General features: G+C 34.7%; 2 protein-coding genes across 6 annotated transcripts; both read right to left on the bottom strand.

The window, feature by feature from the left end:
• Positions 1–1,387: 1,387 nt before the first annotated feature.
• LOC114190869 (uncharacterized) lies at positions 1,388–2,012 on the bottom strand. Its single transcript, XM_028079933.2, has one exon. The coding sequence runs from the start codon at positions 1,918–1,920 to the stop codon at positions 1,627–1,629; it is 294 nt and encodes a 97-aa protein (XP_027935734.2). The 5' UTR covers positions 1,921–2,012; the 3' UTR covers positions 1,388–1,626.
• A 1,502-nt stretch (positions 2,013–3,514) lies between these two features.
• On the bottom strand, positions 3,515–8,025 carry LOC114192781 (uncharacterized). Of its 5 annotated transcripts, none has more exons than XM_085675741.1 (8): positions 7,352–8,025; positions 7,207–7,257; positions 5,561–5,680; positions 5,224–5,398; positions 5,019–5,148; positions 4,621–4,944; positions 4,339–4,440; positions 3,515–4,262 (listed from the first exon to the last, which is right to left on the bottom strand). In XM_085675741.1, exons 6-8 carry the CDS (start codon positions 4,762–4,764, stop codon positions 3,669–3,671), a joined length of 840 nt encoding a protein of 279 aa, XP_085531867.1. In that variant the 5' UTR covers positions 4,765–4,944; positions 5,019–5,148; positions 5,224–5,398; positions 5,561–5,680; positions 7,207–7,257; positions 7,352–8,025; the 3' UTR covers positions 3,515–3,668. The 5 variants fall into 5 exon arrangements, with proteins under 5 accessions (XP_085531867.1, XP_085531868.1, XP_085531870.1 ...); XM_085675742.1 differs by having other exon boundaries at positions 7,207–7,505; positions 7,591–8,025; XM_085675744.1 differs by lacking the exon at positions 5,561–5,680 and having other exon boundaries at positions 7,352–8,024.
• Positions 8,026–20,082: the final 12,057 nt, after the last annotated feature.

The following is a 20,082-nucleotide window of genomic DNA, read 5'->3' as shown; positions in this document are numbered from 1 at the left end:
ATAATGTAATTCCATGTTTGTGTTTAAAATAGAATTTTTGTTATCCACAAAGATACTTTTCAATAATAAATCTGTCAATAATCGGTAGTTTATAATGTTTATCAACAAAATATTTTTGTTACTAAAATTTGTTGATAATTTATAAATATTTATTATTCACGGATGTTTTTGTTAGTAACTCTATTGTAAAATGAATATTAAAGTTTTTTTTTTTAATTTTGATCATGATAAAATTCGTCGGTAGCAAATCCATTAATAAAATGGTGTCAATTTTCATAACATATTTGATGAAATATTTATTATAAATAAGAGATAAGTGAGAGGAAAAGAATAAAGTTAGGAGGAGGAGAAAAAAGGAAGTGACAATGACAGTTGTAGTCAGAGAGACAGACGACAACGATAACAACACAGGAAGAAGAGAGGTGGAGGAGAAAAAAAGAAGAGGAAGAAAGAAGAAAAAAAAAGAAAAAAGAAAAAGAAAATTAAATCATGGTAATTATTAAAACCATTGATAATTATTTATTAACTGATTTTTTTATATGTCAACAAAATTTATCCACGAGTATTTTATTTTGATAAATTTTGATAGTTACGTACTAATGTATTTTAATAGTTGATAAATCTGTTTATTTTTTTAGTGTGATGTCTTATTATAATATATATATCCAAGAATTTGTAGGGATAGATCTAATACTTCACACGATCAGGAATTTGAATCGCGATATGAAGATTTTGCTAATGCATATCGTGGTTGTAACTTGATAAGCACTTAAAATTGTGAGAAATTGAAGTTTATAATGCATATAATTGATGGGCACTTTACATAATTTAGCGTTAATATCCGCAGCTTTAGCTGAATAAGCTAGAATGCAGATTCTGGTAATTGAAAAAGGTGCAGTTTAGTCTGTTTGAAAAAGCCTCGAGATTCCTTGAGTTGTTTTAGGGTACAACTAGCTAGCCAAATTCAACAGTACCTAAATATGGAATATGAAAGAGAGTACGTAACAGTGGTTAATCAATTAGTTACTATTTACTTCACCTTTCTTTCATTCAAATGGAACAATTCTCACTACTGCTACCATCTTTGCCAGTTGCCATTCCTTATCTATTTTTCAAGGGTAGCATGGTGCCTCTGATATTATATACCATCTTCATTCAACCCTTTTACCTAACGTATTAACTAACACCATACTTGTTAATTAATGTGACAATATTTTTTAAAACTTTTGTATGGTATTGTTTATTATATTAGAACCTTTTGTGTTCATGCAAAATAATACAGTTTTAACCTATAATATTAACACTTGTCTAAGTGCTTACAACAAAATTATGTACGCGTGTTCATAATTTTTTTTTGACCTCATTTTAACAAGTTGAGTCTGAGAGAGAAGAGAGAAAGTTGGAATAAGTTTATAGAGAAGGCGTACACACGTAGATGTTAAAAAACATACATGTTCTAATTCGAAGTAAAAATAGCATCCCATAAAACTAAGAACCATAACACACACTGGTTACACACACCTCACAGAACAATTATTTTGTTCAGGAAATAAAACAAAAGAAAGACAGTTATAGGCTATATATAATAGCAGCTGAAAGTAACAAACAGGAAGAAGGAGTGTGGGCTCAAGGGAGAGGAATGCCGGGCCCTTCACCTTCGGCAGGGCCTCCGAGACCGCCAAGCCCACCAGACCCACCGGGCCCGCCGAATCCTCCAAATCCTCCGATCCCAGAAGGCCCACCCATGCTACCGTCAAAGCCCGAGCCAATTCCTGCGAAGGGAAGCCCATTGTTGCCGACTCCTGAAAAACCGTAGCCGAGGAAGTTCTTCTGGTCCCCGAAAGCAGCGTCGCTGGGAATGGTTCTGGCACTTGCAACCACTGCAAGAGCAAGAAGCACCAAGATGCACCACTTAGTCATGTCTCTCTTCTTTTCTTGTCTCAACACAACACAACACAACAACACTTGCTTTTCTCACTGTCTTGTTTTTTCTTTGTGATAAAACACTGCTTGGGATTCTCCTTTTTATATTGGAAAAAGTGACAACCATGCAGTGTGGGACAGTTGAGTGTGTAGTAAATGACACTTTAATGCCATTGCAAACTCTTGCTGTCTCTCACCTAGCAAGTTAGTTATGCCCATTACTATCACTGTTCTTTGTTTTTCATGCAATCCATGAATAACAAATATTAACCTCAACATATAATTCCTAAGTAATTCTTCTTATTACTACGAATCATGGAGATAAGTCTTCTTTAATTCTGAGTATAAGTTGTTAACGGAGATTCCTTTGTTAAAATTTAATAGCAACAAAGTGATTATATTGTAAAACAATTCTGTAATTATCTTTTAGAGGTTTAAAATAAAGCAAGAGCAAATTTATGTGACTCATTTCTTTAATCAAGGTTTTCAAAAGTAAACAAATATTATATGTATGAGCATTATTTTCATGTACTAATGAAAATTAAATTCCTGTTGAAATAAACATTAAAATATTTCATTGTCATTATTGAATTGACCTTTATTTTTTTATTAGATTTTATTTTATTGTTTGTTACACTTTCTTTCATTCAAATTAAAAATATAATTATTAGTTGTGGAAAATATTCAAAATTAATATTTATTTATGTTTTAATAAATTTCAATATTTATTTGCACGTAAAACACTGCTATACAAATTTATTCGCAAATGGATCAATGGAAAACATGATAACACCAAAAACATTGGAGTATCTTAGGACTTGATCGTCATTAATATTGGGTCTTGAGTCCAGACACATCATGCCGAAAAAAAAGGGTGTTGCTTCCTGCATCTCCCTATTTTTCTTTCTGTACCTCCATAAAAGTGGTATTTCCAAAATTATCTCCAGTTAAAAATAAAATAAATTTTTCTGCACCTCTTAATTTTATTTTTATTTTTTCATTAAATGTCTCAAAAAATAATTTTCAATCTGTAAAATGTCTTTCAAAAAACTTCACTACAAGAAAGTTACGTATTAGCGTATTAGCGAGGGAATAATCCCAAGCAAATCCCTCGCAAAACGATTTAGCGAAGGATTAGCGAGAAATTAGCGAAGACATTATGGCGTAGCTAAAATATAGGTAGCTAAGTAGCTAGAGAACCACTTTGTCGCTAATCCCTAGCTAATCCTTAGCTAATCCCTAGCAAACTAGTTGTAGCTAATCCCTAACTAATGAAAGTGGTTGTAGCTACTCCCTAGCAAATCGGTTGTAGCTAATCCCTATCTAATCCCTAGCAAATAGGTTGTAGCTAATCCCTAACAAATAGGTTGTAGCTAATCCCTAGCAAAAAAGTTGTAGCTAATCCTTAGCTAATCCCTAGCAAACTGCTTGTAGCTAATCCCTAGCAAACTGCTTGTAGCTAATCCCTCGCGAATTGAATAATTTATCTCTAGCTAATCCCTAGCAAAATCATAGCAAATTGCATCATTCCAAAATATTCCATACTTTTTTACCTGTACCTTATGAAATGCATTTTAACATAAATATAAAATAAAGTAATAAATCTTGCCAAACATTTTATATGAAACATGTCAAATGTTATCACATTCAAAATACTAAAAGTAATGAGCATAATAAAAGTAGTCTTTACAATTGTCAACATACATCATTAAGTTTAAAAACAAAACAAAACATCATCATCATCTTCATATTTTGTTCTCGCCATGTTTCTTGACAGACGGTGGTGATGATATCTTTAAAGCAGGAAATATTTGTGTCTTGAAAAACTCCATCTGTGTTTGCATATGTGTATGCATTTGTTGTTGTAAAAGTTTTTGCATGTCTACTTGTGCTTGCATTTGTGCTTGCATTTGTGCTTGTATTTGTGCTTGGAATTGTGCTTGAAATTGTGCATGCATATCTGCTTGTGCTTTCAACTGAGCTTGCACCTGTTGTGCATGTGCCTCTATTTGTGCTTGTAACTCTATCTGTAGTTGCTTTTGAGATTCAGTTTGTAAATCTAACTGTGTCTGCATCTGTTGTTGCATTTGAGACATTTGTGTAGCTATTGCAGTGATTTCTTCAGTTGGAGATGCATGATTTGGATTTGTGGAAGGACCTACAACTAATGAAGATGAACCATTCACATTGATGATGGCAAGTTCCAAGCTACAACCGATACCGTGAATTCTACCTTTCTTATTTTCACCTCCTATTTTCATCCATACTTCAGAATCAACTTTAGGATGCTTTGATACATCTTCTGCATATTTTTCTACCATAGCACTTTCATATGATTCCTATATAGTAAATCAATCATTTTGTAATATAAGATTAAATAAGTGAATAAATTCTTACACATGTAATAATACTTACATTGAAATTTTTTGCTTTATTGGAAACATATTGACCGTCTTTTTTTTTATGAACTTTGTTGTATAGTTCACCATAAGAAACAGACCCATTACGCTCTGCCTCCTATAAAATAATATGTAATTCTAGATAATGAATACTATCAAAATTCAAATGTATATCAAAATTTATAATAAGTATGTTTATATATATATATATATGATTGATGCATTAATGATATCCATCAAATGTATAAAATATATAAGTATTATTATAAAGTCATAGATATTACTAGAAAATGAATACCATCTTTTTCAAGTGTTGTCCAAAGCTTATTGACCCTCCAGTGTGCACCATAGCCTCTGGCTTGACAGCCCTATTGTTTTTACCAGCAATAAATTTCTTTTTCCAGTCTTGTGTCATCCATATGTCAATTAAAGCGTCCCACATCTCAGTCCTTATTCATCTTGGCCCAAAACCTTTTAAGTCTTCTATATTATCTGAGTTTGCTCTTTCTCTTGCCTTTTTTCTTACCTTAGCTAAAGAGTCAGAATAACGATCCATGCATGTTAAATTCCAAACCTTTCTTGCCATGCTACGATCATAATCTGATGCAAATCGGTACTTATTCTACACCAATACAAATTTATCAAAATTAATGATAAGTAAATGTAATATAAAGATAAAAGATTATAGTAACTTGCCTTAAAATCATTGAATAATATTTCTTTCATATCAGCAGAATAAGTTTTCCATTTCTCAGCTGGATTAGGCATTCTCATCAATACTTCAGATATGATATCTCGAGTCACAGAATCAGGAACAAACCTTCTTCTGCATGTTCAAATAATCATTTTACAAACCAAAAATTAGCAACATTGAATTGAATATTTGATTAGATGTACTTACGGTCTGCTAACTTATTGTACAGATATGACAAGTCTCCTATCAACTTCATTATGAGAATATACACTTGAAGGATCTTGAGTAGGTACGTCATTAGATGTTGAATTGACATTTGATTGACCACCATCAAACACTGAGGTGGTAGGTGGTGATTGATTACCATCAATTGAAGTAGCACCTAAAAAAACATTGAAACTATAAATTGTTGACAAAGCTAATTTATTGCCTTTTTTCTTCTTTTTTTCTCTTAATCTAAACAAAATGAATTGTCATTTGTTTTTCATGAAGATAAATGTTGTTAAATACATACAAAAATTTAGAGTGCTTTCAACAATTATACCTGGTGATTGCAAAATAGGATCTAGTTCTGAAGGACCAACATGACATTGAATAGGTCTAAGTTGACTTAGAGTGTGACTACCTTGACCTCTACCTCTTCCTCGAATAGTCATTTCAGTTCCTGTCATGGAAATATAATTGTGACATTATTTATAGATAAAAAATTGATCCACCTAGCCTGAAAACTTATCTACTTCTTATTGAATATATAAAATAAATTTTTATTGTCAACTTAATGATTAAATAAAATCACCATGAGTTCATTACCAACTTGCCTTCTTAAGTCTATATACACATTCATACACATAAAAGTAATCATTGAAGAACAACTTGTAAAATGCTGAACCGGTTAACTTGGTCCCTAATCTGTTTTCATGATTTAATTTGTGTTTCCATTGCATAATTCACATTTCAATTCAGAGTTCTCATTTGTTCATCATGGTGGGTAATATAGTTATGGTAGTTAATATAGTTGATCTTTTATTTTCAGATTTTATTTTCTGCATATTAGATTTCAATTTCTGAATTCATTTTACAGTTCTATGCATTGTTTAAGTTTAGTTTCATCATTTGAATCTTGTTCATGACTTTAATTCAGTTTTGATTGCATATTTCAGTTTTTACCCCATTTTAGAAAGTTAGGTTTATTAGTTTAGTTACTTTTCCCCATTTTAGAAATCTAATTTTGTACTTGTTCTTAGTATCAATTCTCGGTTTTAGTTTTCAATTAGTATGATTTTTGAATAAATTGCATGTTGTGTTCATGATTCAAACCATTTTATTGCATCTTAATTCAATTTTGCATATCAATCTTCACAATGTCTATTTTTCAGTCACATACACTACTCACTAGTTTCATTTTAGTTTGCTGTCTAACTTTGTTTACTGGTTTCAGTTTGTTGTTTTAGTTTAGATTTCTGATTCTGAAGTCGTTAATTACATTGATGTATTGATTCAAATGTGTTCCAATTGCTGTCATAATCTATTTCATATCTTAGTTTCGCTCAGGCATTTTATCCTACAAATTTGTCAAGTTTTCATATTTTCACTCAGACATTCTATCAAAATTACTGATGAAAAATTTCCTCTACCAAATAGGATGTGCAGTATAAAATTAAGGCATACTATTTTGTGCACCAAGGAGTTGATTTAGATTGTCAAGAAAAATCTTAGAGAGTGCAGAAAATGAGCAAAGCAGGTTTCCTGGACACAATGGCCAAATGACTTACAATTAGTTACTTTAGAAATATATATAATAGTAATTCCTTCAAAAGACAAATTACATGATGGCATTCACTACACCAATACTTTTTTCCTAATTTAATGCATTTTCAATATAGTACACTATTCCATTCCAAGGATCTATTTGAACAAGTTTCAGCATATGTCCTCCCAGGAGAGAAAAATAAGAAGAAAAAAAATGAAATTAAGTTTTCCATAAGCAAAAATTAGCTCATGTACAAGTCAAAAATAATAATTAAAAGAAGCTAGAAAGAGCTTCTACAAATTAGCTTATGCATTTTAACTTATGTAAAAGTTCGTCCAAAAGTAAATAAAGATAAGCATGCTCACTTATAAAATTATGGAACAAGTGTGCATTTAGGGAGGGTCAGTATGACAAAAAAATAAGGAAATCTTAGGACAAACCTTGATTGTGGCTTTTCCTTTTCCTTCATGAGAGTGATCGACTTTAAGAACCTGATGAGGTTTGCATCACGAAAGAAAGTGTGGGATAACAAGATTGAATGGATCCTATTTGGCAATAAATTGATTGAGTAGTAATAGTATGTACCTCGTAAATGCGCCCTGGAAGCAAGCACGACCAACACAATAAGAATGCAAAATGAATCTGTTAGAAAGCATACATGTTGAATTGAAACCACAGTAAAATTCAATAACCCAAGAGCATAGGAACCTTGTTTTCAAATGATATTTCCCACTCTAATCTGCACCGCAAAAGACAGTGAAGAAGCAGCTATAAAAAACTTGACCAAAAGCCCAATAAAATAGTCAAAGTTAAAAGACGCATACATCAGAACCAGATACTTTGATTCCCCGACGTTGAGAGGAAGACCACGGAGATGTGAACAAGTTGGTTGCGGTGGAGGAAGCACGAGACGATGTCGATAGTGAGATAAAATCCAATGGTGTACGAAATGTCTTAGTTTATCCCAAACATGTCTTAGTTTATCTATTTCACTTTTCTCACTACTCAAGATGAAGCTTTAAATTTAGGTAACTAACAAATGTTTCAAATTCGGGTTAAAATTGTGAATGGAAAAAAAGAGAGGATAAAAGCAATCCATAATCAAAGTCAAGTGTAACGTAACAAAATAAATGTCAAAATTAACAATGACTAATGAAAGAGTATAATTCCACGATCTTCTTACAAGGCTTGAAAAATATAAAAGAAATATAGTAGGTTCCAGAATCTAAATTACTAGGAAGAATATTAAGGTAATGAAATGGAAAAGAATCAATCATAACCATTCTTCATCAGATTCATCTAACTCCATATTTGAATCATCTAAATCATCTAACTTCTCATCTTCATCCATGAACCCATCATCCTCATTGTGTTCATTGTTGACCTCATCATGATTTACATTTTCAATTGAACTTTGTATATCATCCATATTTACTTCTTCCATTGGAGCATGTGCGTCAAATAGTTGTATGATCTCATTGTCAATAAGAATAGTACTCATTCTCGTGGACTTTTCATCTTGAAAATAATCAATAGCAATGTGCTCATTTGAAAAATCTTTTTCATTATTTAGTGTCTCAACTATAAACAATTTTGCTATAACCTTGCAAGCTGCCCACCAATCACTAGTATTTTTAGTCCCACTTTGAGGATATTTTGTATAATAGACTTGTTGAGCTTGTCCAGCTAATACAAATGGCTCATTTGTTTGAAGCTTTGATTTATGATTGATATCAACCAACCCATAGACATTATCAACTTTAACACCATTGATAGGGTCAAACCAATGACAATGTAGAATAACCACTTTGTTTTCAAATCCAACATATGATAATTCTAGTATCTCCTCAACAATACCATAATAGTCCAAATCATTTTCACCATATATGTTTCCTCGAACACATATCCCACTATTCATGGTGGACTTATTATGTCTATAATCCTTTGTATGAAATCTATATCCATTAACAATCAAACCATTATAAGAAGTCACAACCTTCAATGGGCCATAACTAATCTCTCGAATCTTTTGATCTTGGACATGACCTGTACTAACCTATGAATTATTGGAAAAGTGAAAACACATAATTATATTATTATTATAATTAATAAATATTAAATTGTACATTATAAAGAGTATGGGAGAGACTACTTACTTGTTGTTTCAACCATCTACTAAAATCTCTATCTTGAGCTATGAGTATTTCATCCTGAGATATATTAGGATTTCTTTCCTTTAGTAACAAAATCATTAATCATAATTAATTAGCTACAACTTAGCTACCATATTATGTTGTGTTTAATTCCTAACTAATTAGCTACAACTTAGCTACAATATTTATGTTGTGTTTAATTCCAAACTAATTAGCTACAACTTAGCTACCCTATTATATTGTGTATAATTCATAACTAATTAGCTACAACTTAGTTCCAATATTTATGTTGTGTTTAATCCCTAACTAATTAGCTATAATTTAGCTACCATATTAGGTTGTGTCTAATCCCTAACTAATTAACTACAACTTAGCTACCATATATTGTGTTGTGCTTAATCCCTAACTAAATAGCTACAACTTAGCTACCATATTATGATTTGTATAATCCCTAACTAATTAGCTACAACTTAGCTACCATATTATATTGTGTATAATTCCTAACTAATTAGCTACAACTTAGCTATAATATTTATGTTCTGTTTAATCCTTAACTAATTAGCTATAATTTAGCTACCATAATAGGTTGTGTCTAATCTCTAACTAATTAACTACAACTTAGCTACCATATATTGTGTTGTGCTTAATCCCTAACTAATTAGCTACAACTTAGCTATCATACTATGTTTCGTATAATCCCTAACTAATTAGCTACAATTTAGCTACAATTTTACTTTCTCGCTAATCCTTCGCTAATTAGCGACAAATTAGCGAGCAAAAATTTCCCTCGCAAATTAGCAAATTTCTTGTAGTGCTAGATCTGAAATAAAAAAAAATCAAACAAAATATTCCGAAAAATATTTTCGAATCCAAAACTATCTTTAAGAATAATCATTCAGGAATATTTTTACATTTCAAAATATCATTTTCAAAATATAAAAAAAAATTCACCAAAAAAATTTTCAAAACTGGAAATATCATATAGAACACTTCAAATTTTTTTTTACGAAAATGACTTTTTGACAAAAAATTAATAATGTCGGCATGACAACACTAAATTGGTTTGGTTTAAACACTCAACTAGACCTGTGCATGCATACGCATGGTTTTTTTTTTCCAAATAGTTTAATATATATTTTAGTCACTAATTAATATTTCGTCAGATATATTTTAATATATATTTTAGTTAGTAATTAATATATGGTCAGATATTTTCAGGTACATTTTTATATTTTTAGATATTTTTGATATATTTGTAAAAGCAATAGCTTTCGTTTTCAGTTTGAGCTTCAGTGTTACAATTTTTTCGTTCTGTGGTGGGCTGGTTTTGTCGTGGAAGAAGATGCCGTCTTCCTACAAATACAACTTCAAGAACTTGTTCCAAAACTTCATCTGTTTGCTAACTCCGGGTGACGTAAGTAATTTTTAAGTTTTGCTGTTGATCTGCGTTATCAATATTTGTTATATATGTTTTTCGTTACCTTCCATTGTTTTGATGAATACTTTCGTTGTCTTTCTAATGGTTCTGATAATATCATTGATGCATAGTTTGGTTAATTTTTGTGACATGCATGTGCTATATGGCTATGTTCTTGCACGTACGGGGGTTACATGGATTTGGGGATTTTGAAGAAGGTTTTATGGTTGAATGGGGAAAGAAATTGGTTATTGGAACCAACTATTTCACAGATCCAATGGGAAATGTTTTGAACTTCGAGTTTGAGGACGACTTGATTAAGAAGGGGATTTTTCGAATTCCATATCATTTTGAAGAATTCTATGAACTGGAAGATTTGCACTATATTTGTACTTTGTTATGTGGTGATAGATATTTCCGAATCAGAATTTTTGACACATACTGGACTGAGATCGAATACCCTGGGTTAGGAAATAGTTACATTACAGAGGAAGATTTAGTGTGGTCCAGGTTCTTGTCTTCATTTCGAGTGAAGTTATGTCCCACAGAGGTTAACTTACGAACCTTATTAATTTCTTTGTTTATAAACATACCTTTTTTATCAATGGAATTTCAGAAATGCTCTTCACTAAACATTTATAAACAAACCTTTCAGCATCACTATATTGGGAGGACTGAGTCAGTTGACTACCAGATTGACTCATAATTGTTAATTCATGAGCAGAAATTCTGAAATATAAGTAATCATAAAACATTTGTTTAGAATTGTATTATTATATGACTCATACATAATCATGTAAATATTTTACAAAAATTTGAAACAAAGATACGATAATTACTCATTTAACTGTTGTTTGAATTGGATAATTTCAGGAATATCATCATCCATAAGTAATTTGGTCTGATTCCATGTATTGGACACAGACACTGGCCATTCCCCTATTCAAACCAAAATTGATCAGGAACATAATTAAGATCTTTTGACAAAAAATTAAATAACAACATAACTACCTGTAGCTGCTTTAACCTTGGCTTGAGTAAGAATCATAACCAACTTGTCTGTATTCGGATTCTCATTATATCTTTTCTAAAAATTTCTTGCAATATTCATCCCATAACGTACAAGAAACTACACCACCACTGCATATGAAGAATTTTGTTAAAATAAATAATATGTGGTGTAAAAATAATCATTATGACGAAATTACCTCAGATCCATCAAACTAAAAACAACATTTTTAGACTGCGTCTTAGTTTTGACGTTATCTACCCAACCGATCAAATCTGAAATCATAAAGATTACAAATTGAAAGCAGGAATAATTACAACATCATACTTGCCTAAATAAATCAAATAAAATCATTCTAATTGTACATACCAATCAACAAATCCGGAAACAAATTACTAGCCACTACCTCTTTTATACTTCGAAATTGGTAAACGTTTTTGGGTACATTTGCAATAGCTTGGGGACAGACAGAAGTGGCTCCGATAAACAACAATTTAAAAGAATGTTCACACACTCTATACTGACCATCATTTTTCACAATTTTGAAATTGTGTATGATATATGTATCGCCTTCCTTCAACTTCCCATCCCAGATATCAAATTCGTCCTTCTTAACTATGCAATGTATCTTGTCCCCCTAACAAATGATATGGCAATCCAAGAACCGATAAATACAAGATTCTCAAAGACATTAAAGGATAAAACAAAAATTACATAATTATTACCTTTTGATCAATCAAAATCATTTCAAGGTGCACATTGGAATCACAGTTATGAATATATCACAAATCAAGCACTCTCACACCAAGTTTCAGGGTCTCCCTCCTGCCATCAATATCTTTAATCATATCCAACTTCTTTGCCATTAAAACCTAGGAAAAATGACAATATCAAAAACAACAAAACATATCATCAATACAAATACCTTCCAGTATCAGACAAAACATATACACCAAAGCAAATAACAAAAATACCACCCACAAAGGAGATCCATAGTAGAAAAAAAGGTAAAAGGGAAAGGAAAACCTAGACTTCGACAAAAACCTATAGGGTAGTCATAAAAACGAAAATTTTAACGAAGATCAAAAAATAATGGTCAAGAAAAAACAAAACAATGATAACTAAACTGGAACTACAACAAAATAAACGACAAAAACGGCCAATGGAAAAAAAATCAAAAAAATTACATCATGAAGAACACAAAACAAAAACAGTCAACGTAAACTTGAACAAATATCAACAATATGAAGAAAGAAGACAGATTTAAAAACAAAAAAAAAATTACAAAAACTAAAGTTCAACTTAAAATAAACCAAACGAAAACCTAGAGCAACGAAAAATAAAAGAAAAAAAACACCTGATGAAGTAGAGAAAACACAAAGGTGAACGAAAAATTTGAATCATACAGTTTGACGAACTAGCATTGAGAAACATTATCAAACAATGTTGAAGAAAAAATACAACTTTAACATGATGAAGCCAAAAAGAAAAAAAAAAACTGAACTCACCATGAACCAAACCATATATAAACCAACGGAAAAAAAAACAAACACATCACCTGATCAACCAAACGCAACCCAAGCAGTAACTTCAGAACTGAAATATGCAGTGATAGACTTTGAGGAAAAAAAAAACAGAACAATGATAGACTTTGAGAGAGATAAGCCACTGAAACAATGAAATGAAAATATGAAATGAATAAATTAGTAAAGTGTAATGGAAGCTACCGAATAATAAAGTCTGACTTGAAATGAAAGATTTCAAATCAGCTGCAGTATTAGGCGACACTGCATTTGGACGTAAAAGATAAATCCGGAAAATATGTAAAATGTCAAAAAAATCAACGTAATGGACAACTGTCGAGAAATTAAACATGGGTAGAAGGGTAATATCCATACCAGTTTGGGTTCTTATATTTATAGTAGATTGGTTTGGAAAGAGAAGAGAAAGACACTCAATTAGCTTGAAAAGAAAAGTTTGTCAACAAAAGTCAAAATATCAAAATCATTTTTTTAATTCCGAAAGACCCTTTTCAAAAGCTATGTATCAACCTTCCTTTTAACTAGGGTTAAATATGTTTTTGGTCCCTCAAGTTTAAGTGAATTTTGGAATTAGTCCCTCTTCGAAACTTTACACCAATTTAGTCCTTCATATTTAGAAATGTGTGAATTTAGTCATTTTTACCAATTTTTGTTAAGTTTATTTGATATTTTAAACGCATTTTATGATAATATTTGAGTTAACATTGAAGCAAAAATGTGACAAACGGTATAAACAATTCAAATACTATCATGAAATGCGCTTGAAACGTCAAAAAAACTTAACAAAATTTTGTTAAAAGGACTAAATTCACGCATTTTTAAAGATGAAGGACTAAATTGGTATAAAGTTTCGAAGAGGGACTAATTCAAAATTTCACTGAAACTTGAGGGACCAAAAACATGCATTGTTCTTGAAAACACCACCATCCTCTTGATCCTTAGGTTCGTCAACAAGAACAAGGACTCCGAAATCAAATACAACAACATTCACTTCTCTTTCAAGGTTTTCATCGTCAACACCATGCATCCTCTCGGGAACGCCACCATGGAGTGCTTCTACCAACGCCGCAACAAGAAGGCTTCCAAGCTTGGCTCCTTTAACGACTATGTAACCTCAGTGCGACCGAGAAGGTGGTGTACTTTGTGGACTTCTCTACTACGACACATTTCGATTTTTGTGATGGAGACATAGAAGATGAGGTGCGTGATGGAGAATAGTCTGATGGGGATCCAATAGTGGCAGCATTGGAGGCACCAAGACTGGGACTGGGCGAGGAAAAGGAGAGCAAGGAAGATGAAGAAAATCTGGAAGAGCTAGTGAAGCTCTTTCTTCTGAAGCTTATGGTTTATTTTTTCTCCAAGGTCTTCTCGAAGTGAAACTAATCAATGTGCTCACCGGTTGTGTTTGGTGGTGGTTGGGGTGGTCGTTGGTTTCGTAGTTTGCCATGGATGCAAGTAGAGGAAGAAAAGGTTGGGCCATGAAAATATTCAATTCCACGTGTTGCTTGGACTACAATAGTCACCCTTCTTATCCAATTTAATTGCTCTCTCAACGCTTGGTTGTTCCATGCAAGTGTTGGTGCAAAGAGCCATGTCATAAATAAGAAGTCTCTCTTTAACTTCTTCACAATAGCCTATTCACAATAGCCTATAAGTTGAAGCCAATTTGGCCCGACCGACAGGAATTAGTCCTGACCCATGTGTGCTGGGGTCAAAAAAATCTACAGAATAAAAAGTCCCCCACTAAAAAAGCCACAGGAGCAAAAAGTCCACAAAGACCGTGTGAGGGCAAGGCCAACACATGGACTGTTCTCTAAACCTGTTTTTTTTTAAATGGACATATGAAAAAATTACATTCCCATTTCAATTTTTTCCTATTTCTCATAGGTAATATCTAGTATTAACTAAATAAAATTGAAACACAATCATGAATTTTCAATTCTATAAAATCTATTACATTCTTTTGGACTTGTAATCTGTGTAACAAGGTGGTACAATTTGTATTGGCATCACTTTGATATGATTCTCTACCAGTTCAAACTCATAATTCAAGATGTTGTTCTCTACAAGTTCAAGCTGCCAGAATATAAAATATCCATTTCAATTTCATGTTGAGAAGATATAAGTTGAACATTGGAAATTTAGTAAAAAAAAATGTCCTATGCAATCAAACTTGTTCATGTGAAGCTAAAAGCATGTCACATGAAGTAGTAATCAAACATGTCAATCTTCAACATCTTTAGGAAGTTTATACTCATCAATGATTCCCTCCTGGCAAAAAATATCCCTGCTAGCCAAAAATATCATGCACAACTTCATCTATCTTAAAAACAATTGAAATACAGCCAAACTACTAGTCTAGAATTAATTATTTAATGTAAAGTAATTTCAAAAACAATAACATATAAACTTACCACTAGGATTTTCAGAAAATCTGTATAACCAACTTTGAGTATAAATCAACATTTGCACGTGATCAGGAAGAATGGAGCTTCTTATTTGGAAAGTACACAACCACCTTCACTAAAAGCTGACTTTGATGCCACAATAGTAATGGGAATACTAAGCACATCTCGAGCCATTATCGACACTGTAGGGAATTTTTTCTCATTAGTCTTCCAATACTTGAGTACATCAAAATCTTCACTTTTTTCATTATCTATTGTTGGTTCATCTTAGTAAACATATACCTCGCTATTGCCAATTATGGATTTTAATTCCTTTTGATACATTTTAAAATCCTACAATGTGTTACATACATATTAATTATCAAAACAAAACAAAATAAGAAAAAAATATAAAAACAATGAACATTAAGTATGAAATGCTTACCGAAATAATCCTTTATCTTTTGGCCTTACTATCTTCGATATTGGATTGAGACATGAAGAGAAATTCTTTAGGAGATTGGGAAAGAGAACCACTAGGGATAATAGGCAAGTTCTTCGCATATTCTCCAAACAACATCTTAAACTTTTCTAACACTTTCTTAGTTTTATTTTCGTAAGTAAGAAGATCCATTTTTTTATAACAATACCTTATAAAATCAACCTTTAGTCGTGGGTCAAGAATGGCTCCAAAAGCTGACACAATAATGTACTCCTTCCAATACTTTCAAAACTTGTCCTTCATATTCAAAGCCATTGTCTTCAAAATGACATCTTCATTCATCAAATTCTCTTCAATAATTAATTGAATATTCCAAATTTCCATAAAATACAAATTTGAAGTGGGATAAGATGAACCAAATATCATGTTTGTGATCTCATAAAATGGTTCTAAGAATTGATACATTTTCTCTCTCCTATTCCATTTCTCAAAAGATGGAAAATTTTCATAACTTCTATCAACCATTTGACAACTTAAGAATCGGCCTTTGGAAGATCAAGAAGACCTTTGTTGAATACTTTTGGATGACTTTTGGCTGCCACAATTTCAGTTAGCATCAACAATTAAGTAGTGGACAATTATTAGCATGAGTGGATTATTATTAGCTCTTGTGGGATATAATGGCAATTAATGGGTCTTTTGTAATTCTAATAGTTAAAGCTCCTATATAAGCTGAACCATTTTTATCAATGAAATCAAGTTAAGTTTTGTTTAGAAATTCTCTTTTCTATCTAATAGTGAGAGTGATTCTCCTAGTTCTTGAGTGATTTGAGAACCCTTTATTGTATCAAATGATTTTTTTCATCCTTAATGTGTTGCCTCCTTTGGAAAGAGTGATTCTTTCCTTCAACTTTTATATTCACCTCTATTTCTTTATTCTTCACCCAATTTTCAGAAAGAAAACCCAATTTTGCCCAAAAATATCTCGTGGTCATAACCTACCAAAAACTACAACTCCCCATTAAGGCTATGGTATCTTACGACGAGCCCATTTACGGATTTTTTGGTGAAAGAGTATGCAGGCGTGTGTATATCAACCTTCATACAGTGTTCTGCGAAGGGAACCAAACCAAAACCATCCCTGTTTGCTTTCTGGTCGTCGAAGCACACACATCCTACAACGTCCTTCTAGGGAGACCTTCCCTGAACACACTAGGTGCATTTAGAGGTGTCAATTTGGCCTCTAGCCCATGGGCCAGCCCTGGCCCACTCTTCATAAAGCTCCCTTTTAGGGGCCCCCGAAATGAGGGGGCAAAAAAAAAGCCCCCCACGACCCGGACAAAACCCGACGACCCGAACGGGCCCGATGAACTAGAGAGGTCCAACGACCCAAATGGGTCCAACGACCTGGACGGGCCCTACAACGAAAACGGGCCCGATGACCTAGGTAGGCCCAATGATCAGAACGGGCCCGACGACCCGGATGGACCTTACGACCCAGACGACCCGGACGGGCCCAATGATCCGAAAAGCCCCGACGACCTGGACGAGCCATACGACAAAAACAGGCCCAACGACTCGGACAGGCCTGACGACACGAATGATTGTGTTCATGTCGTTGGGCCTGTATGGATCATCGGGCCCGTTCGGGTCGTTGATTGCGTCCCGTTCGTTGGGCCCATCGAGTACATTGGGCCTGTTCAAGTCATTGGGTTTGTTTGGATCATCAGGCCTGTCCAAGTCGTTGGGCCCGTCTAAGTCATAGGGCCGGTTCGAGGTTGTCGGGCCTGTCCATGTCATTGGGCCCATCCTGGTTGTCGCGTCGGGCCCACCCGGGTTGTCAAGCCCATCTGAGTTGTCGGGCCCGTCTGTATTGTCGAGCCCATCAAGGTCGTTGGGCCCATTTGGGTTATTTGGCTACTCCAAGTCGTCGGGTCTTTTCGGATCGTTGGGCCTGTCTGGGTCGTAAGGCTTGTCCGGGTCGTCAGGCCCATCCGAGTTGTCGGGCTTGTCCATGTCATCGGGCCTGTTTGGATCGTCAAACCCGTTTGGGTTGTAGGGACTGTCCGAGTCGTCGAGTCCATACGGGTCCTCGGGCACGTCCGGGTTGTCAGGCTTGGTTGGGTCATGGGGCCCGTCCGGGTTGTCGGGCCCGTCCATGTCGTCGTGCTCGTCCGTGTTGTCTAGTTTTGTCCTGGTTGTCGGGCTTGTTCGGGTTGTCGGGCCCGTTTGGGTCGTCCGGGTCGTCAGGCCCGTCCGGGTCGTCAGGCCCGTCCGGGTCGTCTTGGTCATCGGGCCTGTTTGGATCATTGGGCTCGTTCGAGTCGCCGGGCAGGTTCGGGTCGTTTGACCTATTCGGGTCGTCATGCTTGTCCGGTTCGTTGGGCTTGTCTCACAAATAGTAATATATTTTAAAAAATAATATATTTTTCATGTGGAGGATGAAAACCCATGGGCTGGCCCTGGTCCACATGGCTTTTGTATGGTTTTTGGTCCTGTGGGCTTCTTTGTTGGGGGCTTTTTTTCAATGTGGGCTTTTTTGGCCCTAGTCCACATGGGCCAAATTGACACCTCTAGGTGCATTAGTCTCCACACCCTACCTAGCCATGAAGTTTTCGTCCTCATCCGACGACATCATTACCATCCATGGCGACCAAAGAATTGCATGCGAATGTTATATTGCAAGTCTACGGCCTAAAGAGCCCATCCTCACCACCAACAACATTGAATGACAACCCGGAACAGGCCTGACCCTAACCGGTGAAGATCTTGACCCCAGAATAGGTTGTGACTTGCACATCGAATTGGTAGAAGATACCAAAACATTGGAGCTATTAGTTGGGCAAAATCTCAAACTAGGCACGAGTTTGAGCCATAACAACCAAGAGTTGATTGAAGCAACATTGAAAAATAATGCGGACTTATTCGCGCGGTCCTCCTACGACTTGCTTGCATTGATCCTCAGATAGCCGTCCATAGGGAAGCTAGGTACATCCCCCAGAAAAAGAGGAAATTAGGAGAAGAACGAAGGCTGGAAGCTAAGGTAGAAGTCGCAAAACTCCTAGAGGTCGAATTCATCGTGGAGGCCCATTACATAACCTAGCTGGCTAATGTTGTCCTCGTTAAGAAATCCAGCGGCAAGTGGCGAATGTGTGTTGACTATACCCATCCAACATGATCAAAACTGCCTTCATAACCGGTGACACCAACTACTTCTACAAGGTCATGTCTTTCGGCCTCAAAAACACCAGTGCCACCTATCAAAGGCTAATGGATAAAGTGTTCAGCCACCTAATGGGCAAATGTGTCGAAGTATATGTGGACGACATGGTTGTCAAATCCCTAAGCCACCTACAGCATTCAAAAGATTTAGTCGAAGTGTTTACGACGCTACGAAAGAATAACCTCAGACTTAACCCTGAAAAGTGCATCTTCGGTGTTAATAGCAGAAAATTCTTGGGCTTCATGCTCATACAATGAGGAATCATAGCAAACCCTGAGAAATGTAAGGCCATAATAGATATGCGCAACCTAGCGAATGTAAAGGAAGTGCAATGCTTGGTAGGCCGCCTCACGACCATATCAATATTCTTACCCAAGTTGGTGGACAAAACCCAACCCATAATTCAACTCCTCAAAAAATCCGTGAAATTCTCTTGGGGTGAAGATTGCGAACATATGTTCCAAGACCTTAAGAAAATCTTGGCATCCCCTCCAATCCTGTAAAAACCAAACATAAACCTTCCACTACTAGTATATATTACGGCCACGGAAGGAACGGTCAACGCCGCCATTATCCAAGAATCTGCTGGCCTTTAGTACTCGATATACTTCTTCAATCGATCGTTATAAGACCTAGAAACCAGATATCAAATGGTTGAAAAATTGGCACTATCTTTGGTGAATGCAGCAAGAAGGCTTCGACCATACTTCTATAACCACCAAGTCATTGTAAAGGCAGACTATCCTATCCAGAGAACCCTTCAGAAACCCGATTTAGCTAGACAAATATTCGAATTTAATATCCGCTGCGAACTGCATGGACCAATCAAAGCGCAATGCCTTCTAGACTTTGTCAACGACCTCCAACATACGCTGTAAGAGGAAGATTGGACCTTGTATGTTAATGGTTCCTAGAACCAAAGAGAGGCAGGCACCGACATCGTCCTAGAAGTCCCAAACCAAATACTCATTGAAAAATCTTTGTATTTCGCCTTCAAAACCTCTAAGAATCAAGCCGAGTACAAAGCCATCCTAGTCGGACTCTCGCTAGCACGAGAAGTTGGAGTACGTGTCCTGACAAGTAAAATCGATTCTAAATTAATAGTAGGCCACCTCAACGACGAATTTCAGATTAAAGACACGAT

The sequence above is a fragment of the Vigna unguiculata genome, chromosome 7 (assembly GCF_037176805.1).
Source record: "Vigna unguiculata cultivar grain cowpea cultivar isolate G323 ecotype 2 chromosome 7, ASM3717680v1, whole genome shotgun sequence".
NCBI classification, from domain to species: domain Eukaryota; kingdom Viridiplantae; phylum Streptophyta; class Magnoliopsida; order Fabales; family Fabaceae; genus Vigna; species Vigna unguiculata.
The sequence above is the reverse complement of the archived record's forward strand: the minus strand, read 5'-3'. Positions and strand labels throughout refer to the sequence as shown.

Bases quoted from the DNA above. Each gene is read 5' to 3' on its own strand.
- LOC114192781 (XM_085675743.1), bottom strand. From the start codon at position 4,764: ATGTGGGACGCTTTAATTGACATATGGATGACACAAGACTGGAAAAAG. The intron at 4,441-4,620 runs GTATTCATTTTC...ATTATTTTATAG, and splicing joins GACAACACTTGAAAAAGATG to GAGGCAGAGCGTAATGGGTC. The intron at 4,263-4,338 runs GTAAGTATTATT...TTTACTATATAG, and splicing joins ATAAAGCAAAAAATTTCAAT to GAATCATATGAAAGTGCTAT.
- LOC114190869 (XM_028079933.2), bottom strand. From the start codon at position 1,920: ATGACTAAGTGGTGCATCTTGGTGCTTCTTGCTCTTGCAGTGGTTGCA.